Genomic DNA, 22,724 nt, shown 5'->3' with positions numbered 1-22,724 from the left:
AAGTTTTCAAAAAAAAAAAAAAAAAAAAAAAAAACCAGAAGGAAAACAAGTAAAAAATAAAAAGAGGAAGAAAAGGGTGTTCAAGGATGAAGCTGGTCGTTGTCGTATCCTTCATGCTCCTGATCTCACTGTGTTCTTTATCTTCAGGTAACATATATTAGTTCGATATTTTTAATTATTCAGATAATCTATTATAATTTCAAACTGTGTTTTTGTTGGGTATTTTTGTGAACCTTGTAAAATAAATTTAGAACCATATGTTTTTATTCATAGGTGAACCTTGTAGTAGTTATGGGGTTGATCATTTCATGGCGTTTGTGGTAACATATCTTGAAAAAAAAAATCAAGTTTGGATGGATGTTTTTATCGCGGATTCAAATCCAAGTATGGAGAGGGGCGTTCACCTGAAATTCTCTAGTCTTCTATGAGATGTAGTCGGATAAAAAATCTGATGAATAAAAAATCTGATGAATATACGTGAAAAAATCTTTTTGGTTTCTTATTTATATTTTTTACACATTCGAAAATATATTTTATATATTCTTCTCATATCTATAAATGAAATTTGTTTTTTTAAGCACATATGTATTTAGACATTCAGTCGTACTAATACTTAAAATATGTATTTGATAATATCTAGTTTCGTCAGTTATTTATATAAATTAATGGCCGAATTCATTTTTTAGATCCAATACATATCTTACTTATGGAAACAAATAAGTTTATAAACAGGATTCTTTACCAAAAAAAAGAGGAAGAAATCGCAAGATAGATGAGGTAAAGAATACAAGTGATGCGTATCCGCGTACATAGTGAAATTTGAGCAGTCCAGTAGACTAATTAAAAAAATAGTATAAAATAATTTCTGCAGAAGTGTCTCGAGATTTTTTTTTCCGATCAATTGGTTGAGCTTTAGAAACTAAACAATAATCATTTCTATGTATTTAACGATCTTGATTCGATATGTTAGTCATTATTGTTCGTAAATCGATTTTTTTTTTTGTTTTTTGCAATAGCTTATATCTTTATATCTCATCGTACTCTATTAGGGTTTGACGAAGTTAATAACCATCTCGACGACGCCCAGTACAAGGTAATTGATTTGTCCATATTTTATAAAATTATTACAATCTCTGTTAAGATTTAAATCGTTTTATACAAAAATATGCAAATAATATCCGGTAGAAGAAAAATATCAGTTAGGTTAATACAATACACGCATGTATATATATTTTTTTTACTGTATCAATCAATAGAAACTACAGTAGACAGATTTTGATATTTTATAATAAATATTATTGTTGAAAATAGGTTGATGACATTGATACGTATGTGGGAATACATGACTACCCGGAGCCAGGTGCAAGCTGTAAACACGACCCAATCCACCCATGTCCTCCGCCGCCGCCGCAACAGCTCCACCACCGCTAGCACCCAACAACAAATGTCTCATCACTTGGGCTCATCCTATCATAGCCTATATATATACTATCTAATATAATGAAATCATATATGGGTTTATATATATAATATAATGAAATAAATTATGGGTTTGATTCCTTGTAATCTCATTCACTAATATCATGAACAAATCCATAAATCAGAAAGGTCCAAACACTCTTTGGTGCCCAAAAAAAACTACAACCAGAAAATCTACAGAGTATTTGCTTGGTTTGGTTATAAGGATTTCACAACAACAAATGCGTAACATACCTCACGTGAATTCCTCCTTCAAATAACCGGGACCGGGTTTGAAAGGATCGGTTTCTACATAACCTTCGGGTCGATAAAAACCGAGATCGTTCACGCGGTTACTAAGGACGTGAAAAATGGCCTTTTTGGTACCTCCATATTCGTCCCGGTTTCTTTCCACATACTCTGTGGCCTCGGCTGCTACGCTGTTCACAAACTCAAACCTGTTATCTTCACTCAATAGTAGCCGCTCTATGTCCATCGTCACCACCTTCCCAACATCTCTCAACTTCCTCACTTGCTCTTCCAAGAACGGTACCCTTTGCATTTTGTAGCGCACCATGTCGTCCTTCTTCGTCTGGACACGAGAACAAGACATAAAGATTAAAGGGTCAAGGAACAGCGAGTTCCAAACAGATTCAAGAATCCTCATCTGTTATCATGTTATTATGATGAGGCGATGTAAGAGATTGAAAGGCCTTAAAAACAATCAGCATCAAAGCAATTAAGACTCTCACTCATATGAACCCGTTCCAGGAGAATCAATGCGTTTTGGTGTAAAAAAGAAACATTTCTGGCTGAACATTGTTTCTTTCAAGAGTAAGCAACAGACACCTATGAGAAACATGATACAGACACAGCTATAAGAAACTTCAAAGCTAAATTCTACCCGGAATCTGCCATAATTTGATAACTGTGAAAAACTTGGACAAAGTAACAATGAAACAAGGATCACGAACAGAAGAATGACAAGGCTGAATCTGAAATAAGCCATGAATCCTCTAGGAAACTCTTGAAAAACAGGAGACTAGCGATATAGAGGCTAATATGCCAAAGGAGACTTGCTAAGAACAGTGCATCTAGTTATGTTAGCGATTTCAGAGCAAGAAATATCAAAGTTAAGCACCGATTTTGATTCACACACCATACATCTATAGTTCCAATCTATCATCCGAATCCCAATTTATCACAGACGAATGGATATGCGACGGACGAAAACCAAAAATTATAATCTAATTCAAATAGCAATTCCTCACCAATTTTCTCCTCCGCCAAACACGGCGTCCATTTTCATCCCTCTGAATCCGACAAGAAACCTGAGAATCAATCACAATCAACCAACTTCTTCGGGAAAACCCCAATTCGAACCAATAACTCAACCACGCATAACCTGCGACGCGAAACTGCAGCTTGGAGGTCGCACGTTCCCGCTTCTCACATCCGTAATCTGCAAATACAAAGTCGACGTTCATTTAAACCCTAATTAAATAGAAAATAATTTAGTATCTCGACATGGTTGCCGGTCGAGCAATCTCAGCAAATTTAACGATGCAAATGTGAGAAAGAGCTCACATAACGGATACTGTTCTTTAGTTTCCCAGAACATTTTCTCGGGAACCAAATGGAAAAAAAAAATCAGAGAAAAGAGAGGGAATTACAGTTGAAAGGGAAGACGCAAGAGAACAGGTGAACGTCGCCATGGCTAAAGCAAACTAGAGAGATAAAATCGGCCTCTTCTATTATATACAACCGGTTGGTACTGCTGTTTCAATTTTCGGTTCGACCGGTCCTTGTCCGGTCCGATTCATCACAAAACCAGCAGATTAGTTGGTTTGGTACAAAACCAGAACTTAAATTTTGGTCTTATTTTCCGTGATTCTAATTGTTAACTGGGAACCGAAGCCTCAAATTAAATCCGGTTCATCAAAACCTACATGACACTATGTTCAGACCGAATTAAAAAATTTCCGGTTAAAACAGTTCTGGTTTTACTGTATATGATTCAATGATTCAATGCTTGCATTCTTGAGATTTTACGAGAATAAATTGTAATTTTGCATTGACATTTAACATCGGTTCTGTATTTGAACTTTTCATAAAAAAAAATATAGATATATATATATATATATATATGAGAATGATAGATAACAATGGAAAACAGAAGAAATTTTCCCGGTTCTGCATACCGGTGGTTAACCAGTTCAAAAACAAACCGGGTTTTCTAATTAGTACTCGTCCAAGTAATTGTATAACATGTCGTCCTTCTTGGTTTTGCGTCGGCTAAGCAAAGCCTTGAGGAGTCTTTTGCCCTTGCTTGGTTGCTGTTCTGTTTCTTTCTTGTGTTCTTTCTCGAACGTTATCCGAACCGAAGCTGATCTTCTTGGTTCCGATGGATACTGAACAGGAAAGAAAAGACGCGTCACTTTAACACAAAAATGTACTTGTTCATGTTTCCCAGATAGAAAAACCTCTACTTATGAGATGCTTTTACCCGTTTCGGAGTTATCGATCTGCTCTTGCTCGGGGTCGTTGGGCGGCTAATGGACGATGTACGGATAGCAACTGATCCTGATCTTAGAAGTGGAAACCGATGTGGTGAAACCGTCCGGTTCTTATCTGATTCCGAGTGCAAATGCAGAAGAAACATATACCCGGAAAAGGTATCAAATACATGCTCTATGAGAAACAAACAGCTTATAATATCGCTGATTCACCTTGTTGTGTCTTTGGCACGGTGGAAGTGAAGGAAAACGTTGCTGATCGTTGAGGTTGACGAGGAGATGGAGTCTGAGATGTTGGTTTTCCGCTACCATAAAATTGTTAAGGCTTTTAATGATTTTCGTTAAACCAGCAAACACACCTACCCAAAAACATATGGACTTGAACGGGAAAATACACATGAAACGAAACCCGCTTTCAAGAACCATGTCAAAGCTCGTCTTCAAGGTGAGATTTGATTTTCAGAGCGATGGATTCTGTAATTTACCTAACAGGAGGTGGAGGCGGAGGCGGAGACGTCTCCTGAATCGTAGCACGGACAGCTGAAGGCAAGAAATGGATCGAAAGGAAAATCTGGGTTACCATAAAATTGTAAACCTTTAACAAGTAATGAAATTGTAAGGGCCAGAAAAACGAAACATACCATTCCGAAGTTGGTTCCAGTCATCTTCATCGTCCAAACTGCATCCGGCATACTTAAGCTTCGAAAGGCTGTCACCGGTCACCATTTCGCCCGCTGATATAAAATTCCTTGATCAGAGTTTCGGAAAAATACAGAAAGTTTCTTCAAGGCCAGGAAACGGAAGAAGAGAAAATTACCGGGCAATATGTATCGCTTATGGAACTTTGGAGCGTTGATCATAAGCGACTGCTGTGAACGGCCTTCGTGATCCATGAACTCCTGGCTTTTACGTAGCCTCTATCATTCCACGATGGTTTTAAGGAAAATCTCTAAGTGAGAAAAATGAATCCAGTAACGTAAAAAACACGCGAAAACCTACACAGAAATTGCATGTTTGAGTTTGAACCAGAATACACAAGCATTAACACTTGAATAAGACTGTCTCCTGACAAGAAAATACAGGAAAAACTGAGTAGAATCATGGATGGAATCTGAACTCAGAAGCAGATGCATTGGCATATCTTGGAACTCGGGTTCTTCATGGGCATACTGGAAACCGATCTTCTAAGCAGTTAGAATATACACATTTTATGTTTATGTAACTACGAATAACTATGAACATGATGAGAGAATCAATCTAATAAAGCAGGAATCAAGCACCTTATTGGTAACAAACTGGAATCGATCTTGCGGAATCTATGAATGCATGATGTTTCAAGGAAAACTGAGCACCTGTTCGATGCAAGATACACGCAATGCGGTCCCTGACACTTCATCAACCTTTTCATCAAGAAAGTCGCTGACTTTATATGTAACAGAGCCCAGATGATCAACTGTATTGACCAGAGCCTTTATGGCATAATCTTTCAGTGTCTCCACAACACTGCATAGACACGTGATCTCAAATGCTAAAAACAGAAAACGTTTCGGAATGGGGACAAACGCTTAAAAACACTCACTCACATCTGTTTTTGTTCATCGTTCGTGTAGGACAATTCAAAGTACTCAGCTGCTGAGTATAACTGCGCCTTCAAATTCTTCAGATCCTGAAAATTACAGCAAAATGGTTTTTTTCCAATTCTTTTCCTGAGATGTGATCAAATCTTTAAATGCATGACGAATGAGAGTTTCGATATTTTTTACTCCATTCATGCAAAGAACACAAACAGATAACCAAAGAAAAAAGACTATGATTGTTGGATTATGCAACTAAAAGGATCTACCTTGAGACTGTCAGAGAAGAGCAAGCTCTGCTGCATGGAGACCTCGTCGTAATTCGACGACTCTCGGGATACGGGCAGTGTAGCAACGGCACTCATTTCTGTTCAGATCAGGAGAGACAGAGCTCCAAACCCTAGAGTCTCCTTGTGGCTGCAAATCAAGAGGTAAATGTTGACCCAACTGATCTTATTCATCTAAACTTTCCATCCCCTCAATTGGATAAACAGAAAAGAAGTCGTACAAATGAAAACATCAGAAAATACGGACAGTGACTGTAAACTCTTCCGTAGAAACATCTTGAACATGACACTAAGCACTGTTGTTACCATTACAGAAGTATGACAACAATGGCATCAAAGGCAAAGAATTAAGACTCTTCAAGAACAAGGCTTTTCGTTACTCTATACACTCTTCTGCTGCAGTTTACAGAGAGTTATCCCAAGTTGCTACCGGTAAAATGAAAGGTCTAAGTACACCTACACAATTTTCTGTTAGATCCCTTTGGAGGAAAACCCTTTTATCCCAGTTCCAGTCAGCCCAAATTGATCTCAGATTCGATAACACCGCCTTGGAAATGTAACCGAGTGTCCGTTTTGGACCGCAGATCTCTCTTTTGGAACATGTTTTCTGTTTTTTTTTAAAAAAAAATAGTTCTATCAAATTGGAACATGAGATCCTCTGATTCTGAAATGATTTTAAGTAGGAGGAACGAGTTCACAAATCTGACAAAAGAAGAAGCAGACAAGAAGTAGAATCCACAGCTCTTATCTCAAAGCGACCAACAGTACTATGATGATATCTGAAACGACCAGGCTTTTGTCTGAATCTTCAGCAATACTCTAACAAACAAAGCTCTTTGAATGGAAACAATGGAAGAACACTAAAACCCTTTTTAAATAGCTTGCAATTTACTTTTTTTTTTAAATAAATAGGGGCAAAAATCAATCCAATTTGGAGGGAGCAATTTCAACCCAAGCCAGATTTTGGTTTCATTCTCCATAAGCCCCAACCAATAGATTCGTCCAAAAGTTTCAGACATAAAGGGACAAACTGCTGGGTACAAGAAATACGCAAGATTAAAAAAAAAAGTTTAACCTGTGAATTAGTACGCTAATACGATTTGTCTTGTACCTCCTGCTGCTTTGCTCGGAGAACAGAGATTTTCAAAACCCAGTCTCTGATACAATTTCATCGGCTAGAACCAGAAATGGCGATCGAAGACGACGAACGAAGAAACATGGAAATTGGAGAGATGTCAGGATTAAAATGTAGTGATTTCATTTTTTTTAAATGGAGTAACGTTATATACTCCCAAGACGTCTAACTAAATAGCTTCCTAACGAACGTGTTATTTTATTTTATTTTATTTTATTATATTATTGTCGATTTAACTCTAAATCATCATCTCTAAACCCTAGTCATTAAAACTGATTCTAAATCATAAATTCTCAACGAAATTTAAATCGTAAATTATATACTATAAATTCTATATGTAATGTTTAAAATTTAGGATTTTAAATTTTAAATTTGGTTTCGTGTTTAGAATTTAAAATTTAGGTTTAAGAATTTACAACTGAATGTTTGATGTTTAGCTTGGAATTAAACTATGAGTTTCAAAGTTAGAAAAAAAATGAAAATAATTTCCAAATGATGTAATAAAATTATTAAGAAAATATTTTATGCAAGAGATTTATGAAGATATAGCTTTAGTCATAAAACTGACCAATGCGGTTGTTTGGTATCCGAAAGGACAACAATCCCACTGACTTCTCACTTTTTTCCATCATTTGCGGAGAAACGCTCGGTCCTCCGTTTTTTTTTTTTCACCTTATCTATTAATTAAATAAAATCTAAAATGGGAATTTCACAAAATGATAATACGTACTCCAATGCACGTTTATTAAATGAAAAAAATGTCCATTTATCTTTTTTTTTTGTAAATCTTTTTGTCCATAATTCTACAAAATTTCTTAAATAACATGCGTTAAATATGAATGCCGATTTCTAAATATTTATATAATTTGGAGAATCTGTATATTTTATACTCGTTAAATAATATTTATAAAACTCACATTATTTGCATTGTCACACTAACGTTATAGATAAATATACGTAGATACTAATATAACAAGTAGAAGGATCCTGTCGTGCGTGCTTGAGTGAGAAGAACACTGAAGGGATATGTAATGATTCAACAGAAGCACGTCCATAGACAACCATCGAATTTATCTTTTTTTAATTATATTTTTACCACACGCAATGATTTAAGTATTATTTTATTGCAGATGCATTTTGTAACACATCCGCGATATATATACAATATATATAATGTAGTACTACACTATATAAACAAACTAATGATATATTTAATAATCAAAATAATTATATTTCAAATTATCAATTTATTATACAAAATTTCGTCGTGATTAGCCACCATTAATGGCGATAAAGAGAGATGGACAAACCATGTGTTGTGATACAATTTGGTACCAAGTAATTTTCTCTATCGTCCGTACAAAAAGGATTAATGTCAAAGAAAATAATGACTGACTTCCACTCGTCCCGGAAGTTCCAAGTTATAGCAACAAATTAAAATAAAAAATCAAATTTAAAAAGATAAAAACTTTTATATTTTTTTTATTTTTTATCTTCTAACTATGGCAGACAAAAACAAAACGGTCAAGGGACTAATTCACGATACATCGTGGACGGAGACGCGTTAGTCCGTATTGGATTGAAAAAATCACTTGGATTTCCATTTAGGTATATTTGTACATAAACAAATCATATATTATCATATTCAAATTGAATCAAATTAATATGATTACTTGGGAATGTGTCATTAGAAATGACTTAAAATTGTTGTAAATTTTAAAAAAAAAATTAATTCAAAACCAAAATGAATAAAAACGAAAAATTTATATGATCGACTCCAAATACATTAGGATTAGAAAGATGTTGATGTTGATAAAAATCAATCTAAAATCGAATAGGAAGTCCATGAAATCCAGTTTAAAATCTTCAAATAAATCAATGTGTCAAAGAAATAATAGGAACAAAAGTGTATTTTTTCGTGCATTTTTCTGATATATTGAAAAAAAATATACAAAATAAATATCTTCAAATTAACAAAAAAATATGATCTACAAAGCATTTTGTTTCGAAATTATAATACATTTTAAGTTTTGTAAAAAAATTTACAAAATTTGCCCAAACTTTTAACTCGTTCTGAAAGACCCTCACTGGAATAACAGATTTTTCCAGAACTTTTAATTTTTATCACCAAACCCCAATTCATTTTTTTTTTAAATTTTCGTTCGTTATAAGGGAAGTCTAACACTGAAGCTCAGATATGACGGAAGATCAGAATTCGAATTGATTGGTTATTGTGACTCTGACTACGCAACTGATCTTGACAAGAGAAGATCAATAACCGGTTATGTGTTTACCTTGGGAGGAAATGTGATAAGCTGGAGATCTGGTCTACAACATGTGGTAGCCTTGTCAACTACTGAAGCATAGTACATGGCGTTGGCTGAGGCATTTAAGGAAGCACTTTGGCTCAGAGGGTTATCTCAAGAACTTGGAGTTCAGCAGAAGACCGTCAAAGTGTTTTGTGACTCTCAATCAGCAATCTGTCTGGCAAAGAATAGTGTGCACCATGAGAGGACCAAGCACATAGATGTGAGGCTGCATTTCCTAAGAGAGATCATATATGAGAACAAAGTGCAAGTATTGAAGATAGCTACAGAGGACAATCCAGCCGATATTTTAACCAAACCACTCCCTGTCGGCAAGTTCAAACGAGCTTTGGACTTGCTGAAACTGACCGACAAATAAGTCGAAAACCACCCTGTCAAGGGGTATATAAAATGATTTGGATAATGCACTGGTAGAAGAAAGAAAGAGCGTGAGACAGGAGAGGGATACAGGCAAGGTGAAGTTTGTTGTGAACGCCTATATCTGGAAACTATCGGTCTCACGTAGATGGTCTCTTGTTAGTGAGTCAACAGACGACGCAGCCAATATGGGAAGTTTGCATCAACCGTTAGAGAATGCAGAACATATGGAGATCATATCACAAGTTTCCCTTTCTCAATAATACGTATATTATTGTATCCTGAAATATCATTCTTTCCATATTTCGTTTCTAGGTTGTCTATGTATATATTATGTACAATCGGCATACATTGAAAATGAGAGTGAAATACGTTTTCTTCTAAGTTTTCTACATGGTATCCAGAGCTCTCTCTAGGGCCTGATATCTCTCTCTATTTACTTCTATACTTCCGCTGTCTCTTACAGATCTCTATCTTGTGTTTTTTTTCCGGAACATCATGGATATCACCATGAAACCAATTCCGATAACACTCAATGGCGACAATTATTTTTATTGGAGCAAAGCAGCGAAAGCAATGCTCAGCAGCCGCGGATTGTGGAACCATATTGTTCCAAAACAAGCATCAACCCCAACCCTTCCTGTTCGTGCTGCAGAAAGTGATGCTTCAGACAATTCCGCTGAAACCAACGCTGATGGCCAACCAAATCTGCCTCGTCCAGATCCGCCACAGCACTTACCTGTCACAGACTCAGAGAAATGGTACCAAGATGACCAATTGGCTCTGGTCATTCTTCAAGGTTCACTGGAAAAGAATTTCTGCAGTCTTTTATTGCTCTTGACTCGGCAAAAGCATTATGGGAAGCTCTCAAGAACACCTATGGGAACATTTCCAACATAAGCCGAATTTTTGAGATAAAAAAGAAGATCTCCGAACTCCAGCAGAATGGTGAGCCTTTCACTGCTGTTCAGGGTGAATTTTGTGCCCTGTGGAATGAACTCGACGAAATTCGCCCCCCTTCAACTGATCAAAAGGTTCTGAATACAAGGCATGAAGAAGACAAAGTGTTTTCCCTGCTCCTCACTTTGGATGCAAGATATAACGACCTTGTTTATCATCTTCTCCGCCAAGCAACTCTCCCGAAATTTGATGAGGTGGTGGCAGAAATTTTTTTGCAGGAAATACAGAAATGGCGCATTTCTCTCGCAAGCAAGCAGGATGAATCAATTTCTCAGCCCAACAAATTTCCGCTTACGCCGAAAGGATCTCGTGACAAACGACCGTTCTGCGATTACTGCAAAAAGACAGGACACACCAAAGAACGCTGTTGGATTCTTAGTCCACATCTGAAGCCGAATCGATACAAAGAAAACCCACCACGGCGAGGTTCTGCTATGACAGCTAGCAACACTGTCACCTTTACTGATGAAGAAATGTCGGGCTTTAAGCAGTTCTTGTTGTCCATGAACAACAAAGACTCCGGTAACTTTTCTGCTTCTCCTATTTTATTCGATCTTTTAATTGTGATTGATTCAGGAGCTTCGGCACATATGTTCAGTGACAAACATCTGTTTACTGAACTTCATCGATCCTATGGTTTCGTATCAGTGGCGGATGGTAAGGCCTGTCCTATTCAAGGCCATGGAAAAGTCAAGCTTTTTGGCAAAAGTCTTAGTGCCTTATTTGTACCAGACTTCAAAAATAATCTGCTGTCTATTCCAAAATTAATTTCTGAAACGCAATGTCGAGTTCTCTTTGATACTAATGGGGTTATTTTTCAGGATATTGAAACCGATGTCATCTTCGGAAAAGGACTTAAGCGAGCCAATCTTTACTATCTACACACAAGGGAATCCCTCCCCCACAACTAAAGGTCTACTCCACATTCAAGAGAAGAAAACAAGAAACAAAATAAAACATGAAGAGTAAGAGAGAGAAAGCTTAATATGGTCTTCAATGGTGGATTCTCTCTCCTCTCCTCCTTCTCCAAGCTTTCCCCCTCTCCAAGGATGGCTCCCCTCCAAAGTGGCTAAAAAATTCCCCTTTTTTCTTCCCTCCTTCTTCTTTTATGATAGAAACCGTAGGGCTTTCTCCTTTTCACTTTGTGGGCTTGAAAATAGCCCAAACCCCTCAATAATTTCTTTCAGGCATTTTTGGGCGGCCTCCTTATTCTTTAGGGCGGGGGCCCGAATATGCTTCACATTTTCGGACGGTCGACAGAACTTAAGGGCGGTCCTCCTGAATTTTCTGTTAAATCTTGAGGCTTCTACCATTTTAGGACGGCCAGATCTCTTTCTAGGGCGGTAGCCTGTTTTTGCTCTTGTTCCACATTCCGCGTTTTCGTCCGATTTTTCCGTTGTTTTCTCCCGAAGACTTCACTGTACCAACTGATCTTGCAATGGACAAAACACGGACCTACTCTACCCCTAGACGACTCATATGCACGTTAATCCGATAATAAAGATCTCAATCCACTCATAAAATTCTCAAGTAGAGATGATGTGATCAGCATCAACGAATGCATCGTTATGTTTGGGCAAAGAAGGTCCATAGTGCAATTTCGCCTAGGGTTTCTTTTCTTCTTCTTCCTCCTCCCATGGCCGACCTTAGCTCGCCCAAAACCAGATTTTTTCTCCGGTTTACCTCTTTGCTCGTCATCGGTCGTCGTCCACCGCCCCGTGGCCACCGCTTCATCACCGTCGGTCCGTTTCTCCCTCTTATCTTAGTTTTTCTTCATTGTTTTCCTTCTCCTTTACCACCATGGAGTTTTGCCGATTTCCGGCGAACGGAAACTCGGTTTTGGTCGAGACTTGAGGGGTTTGGAAGCTCTTTGCAAGCTGAATCTTTCTTGGGTAGTGTCGCCGCCGGAAACGGTGAACCGTCGCCGGAAAATCTCCTGAAAACATCGGAGAAAAATCAAGTTTTAGGGAATTCTAGTTAGATTTAGGCCAAAATAACTTCGGATTTGGATTCTTTGATTGATTTTACCTAAGATACATAAAAATTAGATGATTCCGGGATATTGACCGCCGCCAGCCACCGTCCGCCGACCAACGCCACCGGCCATCGTCGCCGGAAAATTTTCCGGTGATATTGGTTGAACCGTTTCAATCCCGTGATTTTAAATCCAAAATCCGTTTTATAAAATTCAAAGTATTTAGAGATGTTCGAACGATTTAAAGTAAAACAGTTTAACCATAAAACTTACCATTCGATTAACGTTTCTTTTTTTTCCGGTAGTAAATATTTTTGAAAAATAATTTGTTGATTAAAATTATTATATGATAATTAATTATAGGTGAAGAAAATCTCGAGGTTATTGAACCCGGGATCGAGGATTAGAGCGAATCTTTCAGGGTTCATCGTTTAGACCAAGGTGAGGGAACTCGACAGAACACCTTTTTCTTCTATTCGCTTAGACATGATGATAGAGAACATAGATATCATGCAGTTAGGACTTTAGGGTATACGCCTTAAATTTTCTTGCGAATTTATAATGATTTGATTGTTGATTGATGACTAATGAGTGATGATTGATGATTGATGATGATGGATAAATAATGAATGATGATCGATGATTGATAAATTTCTGTTGAGTGATTATGGTTTGTGATATACATGTTATGTGATACGTTTCTTAATGGATTTATTAGATCGTTAGAATGAGTTGAACTGTTGATACTAATTAAATTTTGGCATGATGTTTGGAAAGATGGAAAAAGTAAAGAATTGAGTTAGAGTCTATGATGTGACCTCAAACTGTGCTAAAAATATTTTTAAAGTGAGTTTTGAGACCATGGTACGACGGCGATCCGTATGTGATGGTATGATAACAACCCGGGCGTGGCAGCGATCCATGTGGAGTGATAACCCCGACTATGGCGGTGATCCGTAGAGGGTTATTGCTATTGGTTGAGTTTTGAGGTCATGGTACGGCGGCGATCCGTATGTGATGGCATAATGACCCGAGCATGGCAGCGATCCATGTGGAGTGGTAACCCCGACTACGGCGGCGATCCGTAGAGGGTTATTACTATTGGTTGTGTTTTGGTAACCCCGACTACGGCGGCGATCTGTAGAGGGTTATAACGATATTTTTGGTTTTGTTTTATAAAAGAGTTTTGAGCTAAGTTTGAGGGATACTGAATGGTCCTAGAGTCTGGACTCGTTTTAAAGAATCGAACAAAGAAAAGTTAGGAGAAGAACGTGAATCGATAGATTGAGTTTTGTTTGAGTTGAATGTTGATTGAATTGTTTTCTATTTGATTGTCTATTCTGGGTACGGAGGCGAGGTCTTGCAACCTTACTGAGCTATTCGCGTAGCTCACCGCTTCTTTTTTCTCCACAGATGAAAGGTGAACCAGATTATTTTGGTTGGATTCGGTAGTTTGTCAGAAAGACGAAGATTTAGAACTTCTATTTTCTTTATTCAATTTATTCATGAAATTAATATTCAGACTTAAGTTATTGAAATTCATTGTTTTAGACTTCCGCTGTAGAGTCTGATTTTGATGGTTGATTTTAGAATAAATCGAATTTTTTTTATAACCCAAGTGACGAGTCAACGATATCCGAAATACCGGATTTTGGGTCGTTACATCCCTTGATGTACCTGAGTATCCATTTTACTGCGTTCCAGTGTTCTTTGCTTGGATTGCTCATGAATCTACTTACAAGTTCAACGCTGTAAGCCAAATCCAATATGGTGCCTATCTTCCCATACATGATACTTCCTACTGCACTCAGATATGGCGTAGTGTCAGAGTTCAGTCTTTCATCATCTTCTTGTGTAGCTCTCAGCTTGAAATGAGCCCCTATTGCAGTTTGTACTGGTTTTGATTCGTTCATTCCAAAACTGGCTATCACCTTTTGTAAGTATTCACTCTGAGATAGAGTGAGAACTCCTGTTGTTCTGTCTCTGTTTATGTCCATACCCAGTATTCTTCTGGCCTAGCCTAGGTCTTTCATATCGAATTCTTTGCAGACTTCCTCTCTGTTATCTGAAGCTACCATCATATCATCTACATATATTAGGAAATATATGTAGGATTCTGGTTTGTACTCTTTGTAGTGCACACATAGATCATGTCTACTGCGTATGAACCCCTTCTTGATCATGAAGGTGTCAAAACGTTTGTTCCATTGCCTAGGAGACTGTTTTAGGCCATAGAGTGATTTTAGTAGTAAACATACCTGATCTTCTTTTCCTTTTGCTTTGAAGCCTTCAGGTTGTTCCATGAATATCTCTTCTTCTAGTTCGTCGTGCAAGAAAGATGTTTTGACGTCAAGATTCCTTGAGGCAACAAGTGAGAGTAGTAATCTGATGGATAAATGTTTGACTACAGGAGAGTAGATCTCATTATAGTTGATGTCTTCTATTTGTGAGTAGCCTTTCGCTACTAACCTAGCCTTAAATCTAGGTTCCTCTACTCCTGGAATTTCTGGCTTTCTTTTGAATACCCATTTGCATCCTATGATTCTGTGATTTGTTGGTCGTCTAACCAGCTTCCATGTTTGGTTCTTCTGTAGTGATTCCATCTCCTCTTTCATGGCCTTTAGCCATTTCTTTCTTTCTTTTGTTTTTAGTGCTTGTTGGAAGCATTTTGGCTCATCTATTTCCAGCTCTTTGGCTGTTGTAAGTGCAAATGCTGAGGTACTTTCCTCCCTGAATCTCTGAGGAAGAACTATGTTTCTTCTTTCTCTACCCCAGTCAACTGGTAATTTTCCAGTAATTTCGTTTGGTTCTCTCCTTCTGTACCTTGATCTCTTTGATCATAATCCTGATCTTGAGCATCTTCCTGGTCTGACATGGGATACTCTGTATCTTGATCAGCTCCACCTTGAGGTAGTATTGTTTCACCACCTGGGTTTCTGAAATTTCCTGATTTAGTTAATACCCCAAATCTCTGAATTTCAGTTTGATTGTCTTGTGCATTCTGATCTGATTCCGTAGATCTTTCACTTTTCTTGTATGTCATATATATTCTCCTTGAATATAACATCTCTGCTGATCACCACTTTCTTTTCAAATGGCAGCCAAATCCTGTACCCTTTTACACCATTTGGATATCCCACAAAATATCCCTTTCTAGCTCTTGGTTTGAGCTTTCCTTGGCTGATATGTTCGTATACCACACAGCCATGGAACTTAATCTTCACATCACCAATCCCTCTGATTTCACATGAGCCGTTATTTCCCATAAGAACTCTCCCTCCTTTGATTTCTTGAAAGTTTGTCAACCAAACAAGTCGAGGGGTCATATGATACGTACATCCTGAGTCAAGAATCCATTGACTCGTCGGTTCTTGTTCTGAGACTGTCAACACTTCAGTTTCTACTTCTTTGCTAGCTACCGCAGTTGTTTCTCCAGTAGATTTCTCCTGTTCTTCTAAGAACCTTTTTCTGTTTTTGCACTCTTTCTTAAAGTGCTCTGGTTTTCCACAAAACCACCAGCCAGACTCACCTTTTGGTTTAGGTTTCCCTTTGAATTTTTCTAACCTCCTTTGGATCCTTTTGTCCCTTTCTTATCCTTCTTTTCTCGTACCAATAACCCTTCCCCTGAACTATTCTTGCTTTTGGTTTTGAATTCTAATTCCTTGGAATAGATTGCTGATGTAACATCTTCCAGGGTGATATCTTCCTTTCGTGAGAACCTGACTGTATCCTTGAACGCCTCATACCTTTCTGGAAGTGAGTTTAGTAGATACATCACCTGGTCCTCCTCTGAAACATCAATTTGGAGAGATTGCAGATCTCATACTAATCTTCCAAACGAATCAAGATTATCATCCATTGATTTTGATTCCTCCATTTTGAATCAATCAACTTATGTTTCAAATACATCTTGTTTGGCATAGATTTATGCACAAACTCCTTTTCCAATGCTTTCCATATACCTTCCGCAAGCTGTTCAGATTTTACTTTCCTCATAACTTGATCTCCTAAGCATAGAAAGATCAAATTTCTAACCCTTTTACTCTTTTTCCGTCGAGCCTCTTGTGTAAGAGCTGACTTACTCATGGTTACTGGTTTCTCTTCTTTGGTTGATTCTGATCTTTGACTAGTTTCCTTCGATTCTTCCACGAACTCTTTTGATCCAAGTACGTACCCTTCTTCAAGTGTATCGCTCAATTGCAGTATGTCTAGGCTTGCAGAAATCTTGTCCTTCCAGAGGGGGAAATCGCTCTTCCCGTCGTATTTCTCCACATCTAGCTTAACCACCATTGGTGCTGAAGCCATTTCCGAATTGAATCTGTTACTGTTCTTGATCCAATTCCAAGTTGCATGAATTCACAAGATAAGACCTCCCTTTGTCGAAATCGGGCTCTGATACCAATTCTTGTTGTTATTGCGCTTCGAGCTTGAAGATTTGACAAGATCCAGAGCGAGAGATTGAGATTGAAATCGAGGGAGACAGAGCTTTAATGAGTTCGGATTCGTAAAGAATCCTATGTCTCGGCCAAGTGATTTGGCAATCCACTAGTAGTTGATCGAGAGTACAACACACACGATTACAAGATCGCTCCCCTTTTTCCCAGAAAGTTCCCGAGAAAATCCAAGAGAAATAAAACCCAGAAAAGAAGTGCCGGAAGAGAGAGAGATGCAGCCCCTCATATACATGGAGCTTCACAACGGTTATAACGGATTCTTTAAATCCGTAAAAGACCGAAAAACACCCTCCTAACCTTCTAATCCATTAAGTGGCTTTCTCCTTAGAGACCCTCTACGTGAGACCGAGTTTCCGGATATAGGCATTCACAACAGTACATTTATATGCAATTCCTTAGGTTTTGGTTGTTTCTTTATGGGTTATGTTTACCTTGTGAAAAAAAATCATTGTGATTTTCTGAGTACTAATTGAATTTCAATTGTTATTTATGTTATGCAAATTATTTCGCATTGAAACTTTGATGGAATTTTTTTGCTACACTTTCTAAGGTTTGAGATTACTATAATTATGTGTTACAGAGAGAATATATCCAGAGCGAGATCGTTCGATAAAATACAGATCTTAGAGAGGATGGAAAAAACGAGATCGTCAGGTCCTGTATAGAGCTCCGCGATCTGTGCCGAGACCGATTTGACGACGACAATTCTCAATCTTCTCCTACTACGCGAATCGTACTTGTATGGAATAGTGGAAGAGATGGCCTTGAATCTCTTGACTATGTCCTCATGTACTTTTTTTCTCTATAAATTATCATCATGTACTTCCTAAGAGGCTGTTAAGTCTCGCTTCAACCATCTTTTGCTTTGTTCACTTTTCTACTATTCATGGTGGTTTTGACTTTGGAAATTTTTTTACTGCTTCCAGAAAAATTCTAATGATAAAGAGGTTGGAATTTGTAGCGTAGGAATTTGTATGTAATTTCCTAACTTAATAATGTTAAATTTTATCAAAATGTTTGACAATATTTAATTGAGAGAAGACAATAAATTACGTACAATTGCGGAAAAAGAAATCATAGACACGGTCACAATTACAAATGAAATTTCATATCATCGCCGTCATCATCATCAAACATTTGTGTATGTATGTGACATATATATGAATAGAATATAATACCTAAAACAAAGTAGAGATCGTAGAGATTATGGACTTTGGCTACTCTCAGAATCTTTTCCCTAAAGTTTTGATATTTTACATTACTTAAGAAGCTGCATTGTCACCAGGTTTATCTAAGACAAGTTTCTCCTTACATTTTTATTTACATATGGAGATTCTAAACGATAATGATATATGCACAATCGATCCATTGACAAAACGGTCACATCTTTGATGCATGCTTGATGCATACGTGGTGGGTCTAGATTATTGTGTGTATATACATATATATATATATGTATATTTATGTGGTATATACATATGTATTTATGTATATGTTAAATTATGTATATGTATATATATCTATATATATGTATAATCATGTGTATAGATATGAATTATAATTTTTTTATTATTTCCTTTACAATTTATTTTTTTTTAAATTTCTTTAATTACGTGGCAATCAGTTTTTTTACAAAATTTTTATCAATATCATTTTTCTGTATTACATAAATAATTTCTATCATTTTTATAAATAAATTTTATAAAAAATGATATATATATATATATATGTATTAATTTATATAAATAGGTGGTACAATAGATTAAAAAAATCAGTTTTATATATATAACATTTTGAAATGATAATATTTGGATTTTGATAATATAATAAAAACTATTTTGGTATTAGTTTTATATATTAAATGATAATATTTTAAGAAAATCATGTTAAAAAATAACTACTTTTTGCCCGGTGGTGGTCTTATGATGTGGGAGCACAAAGTGCTCTCCCACATCTCGGGTTCAAAAAAATAACTACTTTTTAGTTTCCGTTTAAAAAAATAATTTTCCTTTAATCATCTCATAACATTTTTCGAAATATTAATTAAGATAACTAATTGGTTTGTAATTTGGGTTTGGGATAATTTTATCATCTTTACGATAATCCAAACAATTATTTCTATAAAAAGGTAATAAAAACTTCTAAGATGATGCAATCCATATCTCAATAATCAGTAATAATAGGTTTTGGTTCGAAGTAAGTAGAATTAATTCTTTGAGATGTAAAAAATCATTGCCATAATGTATGTACACTACAAGTGGTACATTTAAATAGTTGATATAAGTTCAAATTTCATCCATTTCTTCGTTATCTTTACAGAAACTGAAGTGGGTTTAGATTTTAGAATGTCTCATCTCAATCTTGAAATTTGCCTTTTGTGTTTGGTTTGATTTTCACTTGATTTTAAGAGATTAGAGAAAAGAGTTCTTGAAGATCATGCCCAATTACATCCAACATGATGAATTTGGTCTGAAAAATTGGAATAGTGGTATGTGATATATTGCGGCCTCCATCGAAAGGCAAAATTGGCATCGATAGTGATGACAATTTGGGCTGCCCAACCAATTTAAAACCAACCCAAATGGGTTGTATATAATAGTGGGTTGGGTTTAATCAATCCAACAATAATAGTTTATTGGGTTGGGTTTAACCCACAAAACCCATAGGCCCCAACTAATCCATTTAGTTAACTTAATTAATTAAAAAACTATTTTAATGGTACATGATCAAATTAAAAAAAGTGTTTTACAAAGAGTCAAATAGACAAATACACTGAAATATATTGTCAGACCAAATTATATTTCAAGTTTGTAACAAAACATACATACATACATACATACATACATACATACATATATATATACATATATGTATGTATCATGTATGGAAAAATTGTTAGAACGTACGTAAAATAATTGATTACAAAAAATTCTTACTCTAAAGCAAGATTAAATAATATTATAGCAAACCCATCAATTATATGATTTAAGTGGGGATATAGCAAATATACCCTTAAAATGCTATCTTTACTTCACACCCTACCCTCCAAAAATTAAATCTAAAAAAAAGAAAAACTTAAATGAGTTAAAGACATATATAACCCTAACTTTTAAGAGAAAGACAAAAAGAACCATGCCTTTTCAATTAAGAAAGGACTAAGTTTTTAATAAAAAAAAAAAGAACTCTCTCTCTCGATAAACTCTCACCCTCCCATTTTCTCTTCTGTTGAACTCTCTCTTGTCTTATTTCAAAAACTTTCTCTCTCTTGTGCGATTTCAAGAACAACTATTTCTCTCTCGTGATTTTCAGAAACTGATACTATTTTCCTTGCAATTTGGTATCTCTCTTGTGATTTGTATGAAAAATCAAACACCCATGGATCCAAGAACACATGTGCCTTCTGCTTCATCTTCGTCTGCATCTCAGGCTGGTTCATCTTCGTCATTGTTGGACAGAGATCTCCCATTAGAAACGGTAGGTTTTTTGCATATTCTTCTCCGTTTTTTTCTTCTGTGACTTGATCCTGGAGTAAAATCATTAAACTTGTTGGATGGTTTGGGATTTCAAAATAGAAATTTAGAGTTTAGGAATTTCGAAATTGAATATTAGATTTTTGGGATTTCTGAATATAAAGTTAAGGTTTTTTTTTTTTAAAATATAATTGGGGTTTTAGGAATTCGAAATAGAAAGTTAGAGTGTGAGTGTGAGATTTCGGAATACCTTGGCAAGTTTAATGATTTCCTAAGGTGCAAGTTCATGTGAGTCACATGGATTTATATGGTAATAGTATAATATAACTCACAATGATTTCGGAATACCTTGGCAAGTTTAATGATTTCCTAAGGTGCAAGTTCATGTGAGTCACATGGATTTATATGGTAATAGTATAATATAACTCACAATACCGCACACGGATCACACGGGTCACAGGTCAAATGGGTCATGGGTCACATGGGTCATATCAGCCACGGATCTCAGGTCACAAAGATCACAATGACGAACAATTATTTTATTTTGCAGCTTCCATTTGTCTACAAATTCGAAGACATTCAGTTTTTTCGAAAATCAATATGAAGTGTTATCCTTATGAGACGCTGAAGACGCTTAAAGAAGTACTAACATAGGATGAATATATGTACTTCGAGAAAGAATCACAGTTCTAACATCTATTTCACGTGCAATGAGAACCACAGTTAAAGATGGCGCCTGCGGGAGTTCTCATTAATCGCTCTGTTAAAGCAGAAGACGAGAAGGAGTTGTGGTTCGTGCTCAATGGTGTGCCCGTGAGGTACTCGATCATTGAGCACGCACTAATATCTGGTTTGAACAAGGGAGCATAATTCATGTCGATATGCGATGGGACCATACCACTGATCCGTAAAAAATTGGTTATCGATATATTTTATAATGGTAAAATTGTGTACAACTAACCCGTTATTTATTATGAACTCTTTCGTAGTTTTGTAAACTTAGTTTTTGTAAACTCTTTCGTATTTTGGATTTTACTTCTACTTTTACTTGGAAATGAGAAAGAAAAAAACATAAGTTCAATGGGTCACACGGGTCACATGGGTCACATGAGTCACAGGTCACACGGGTCACACGGGTCACATAGGTCACGGGTCACGGGTGAGTCACATGGATCACATGGGTCACATAGGTCGAATTTATCGAATTAGTGATTTAGTATGCTTATGCAGTGATTAATCATGGATTTTAACATTAATAACAACTTTAAAATCATGTTCGTTTCAATTTTCATATTCAAGTCACTCATACAAATGTATTTCATAAGTGATACTAGTGTTTCATGACAACTTATGAATAAATTGTACTAATGTTCATACAACTCTTACTTATGTTAACGAATTTAACTTGCAGATACCATATTATCATTGTAAAACATCATATAAACCATTTTAACACTTTAAAATCGAGATTTGGCCGTGTTTTATAAGTGCCACCGAGTCACGGGTCATACGGGTCACATGGGTCACACAGTGTAAAAATGTCTTCGGGTCACATAGGTCACGGGTGAGTCACACGGGTCACACAGTTCAAAACTTATTTCTATCTTTTCAAGACTTTAACATAGTACTAGTGCAAAGAAAATCACCTTATTCAAATAGATTATCCTTCTGGAAAATGTATACAAACACATGGGTCACGAGAATTACATGAAATCATACAATCATATTATTTATGCAATATCTTTGTTTGTCCTTCTTTGAACGCTTTGTTCGTGGTTTGCCGGGGCCTGGAACCCGATTTTGTTTGGGTCTACAGATTTTGTGCCATGTCTCCGGGAGAAAGTATGGAGAGCGTAAGTCCAATATAATATTGCCTCTGTCAGTCTTGTGGATTGTTGCGATTGCGTGACTGCCTGGATATTTGTCTATATCAAACATCTGACTCGATTTCTCCCAACAAAACACAGTAAACAACTCAAAAACAAGAAAAAACCTATAGAATAACAGTATTTAAGTCGAAACTTACCTACTTGCACGATTCTATTAGATTTTCCACTGATTTCCACGAGTTTTGAAGCAATTTCGCAAATTATCGAAGAGAGAGCAAACAAATCGGATAAATGAAGCAAATGTGAGGACACAGAGACCAAATCTGAAGGGAGAGCAACCAAATCGGAAGAGAGAGAGCAAATCGATGGGGAGGGAGAGCAA

General features: G+C 36.4%; 2 protein-coding genes across 6 annotated transcripts; both read right to left on the bottom strand.

Annotated features, from left to right (window-relative positions):
- Positions 1-1,166: 1,166 nt before the first annotated feature.
- LOC104798905 (protein PLASTID TRANSCRIPTIONALLY ACTIVE 7) lies at positions 1,167-3,194 on the bottom strand. Its single transcript, XM_010521150.2, has 5 exons — positions 3,132-3,194; positions 2,864-2,920; positions 2,730-2,789; positions 1,714-2,050; positions 1,167-1,427 (listed from the first exon to the last, which is right to left on the bottom strand). Exons 1-4 carry the CDS (start codon positions 3,171-3,173, stop codon positions 1,715-1,717), a joined length of 495 nt encoding a protein of 164 aa, XP_010519452.1. The 5' UTR covers positions 3,174-3,194; the 3' UTR covers positions 1,167-1,427; position 1,714.
- Positions 3,195-3,632: 438 nt separating this feature from the next.
- On the bottom strand, positions 3,633-7,093 carry LOC104798904 (protein ABIL2-like). Of its 5 annotated transcripts, XM_010521146.2 has the most exons (11): positions 6,543-6,811; positions 6,296-6,442; positions 5,818-5,965; positions 5,558-5,640; positions 5,327-5,477; positions 4,792-4,891; positions 4,616-4,708; positions 4,460-4,514; positions 4,188-4,279; positions 3,965-4,089; positions 3,633-3,869 (listed from the first exon to the last, which is right to left on the bottom strand). In XM_010521146.2, exons 3-11 carry the CDS (start codon positions 5,911-5,913, stop codon positions 3,699-3,701), a joined length of 966 nt encoding a protein of 321 aa, XP_010519448.1. In that variant the 5' UTR covers positions 5,914-5,965; positions 6,296-6,442; positions 6,543-6,811; the 3' UTR covers positions 3,633-3,698. The 5 variants fall into 5 exon arrangements, with proteins under 5 accessions (XP_010519448.1, XP_010519446.1, XP_010519449.1 ...); XM_010521144.1 differs by lacking the exons at positions 6,296-6,442; positions 6,543-6,811 and adding an exon at positions 6,911-7,093; XM_010521147.1 differs by lacking the exons at positions 6,296-6,442; positions 6,543-6,811 and adding an exon at positions 6,947-7,093.
- Between the last annotated feature and the right edge of the window lie 15,631 nt (positions 7,094-22,724).

The sequence above is a fragment of the Tarenaya hassleriana genome, unplaced genomic scaffold (genome assembly GCF_000463585.1).
Source record: "Tarenaya hassleriana unplaced genomic scaffold, ASM46358v1 Cleome6, whole genome shotgun sequence".
Lineage (NCBI taxonomy): Eukaryota > Viridiplantae > Streptophyta > Magnoliopsida > Brassicales > Cleomaceae > Tarenaya > Tarenaya hassleriana.
Note: the sequence above shows the minus strand (reverse complement) of the source record. Positions and strands in the feature narration are given on the sequence as shown.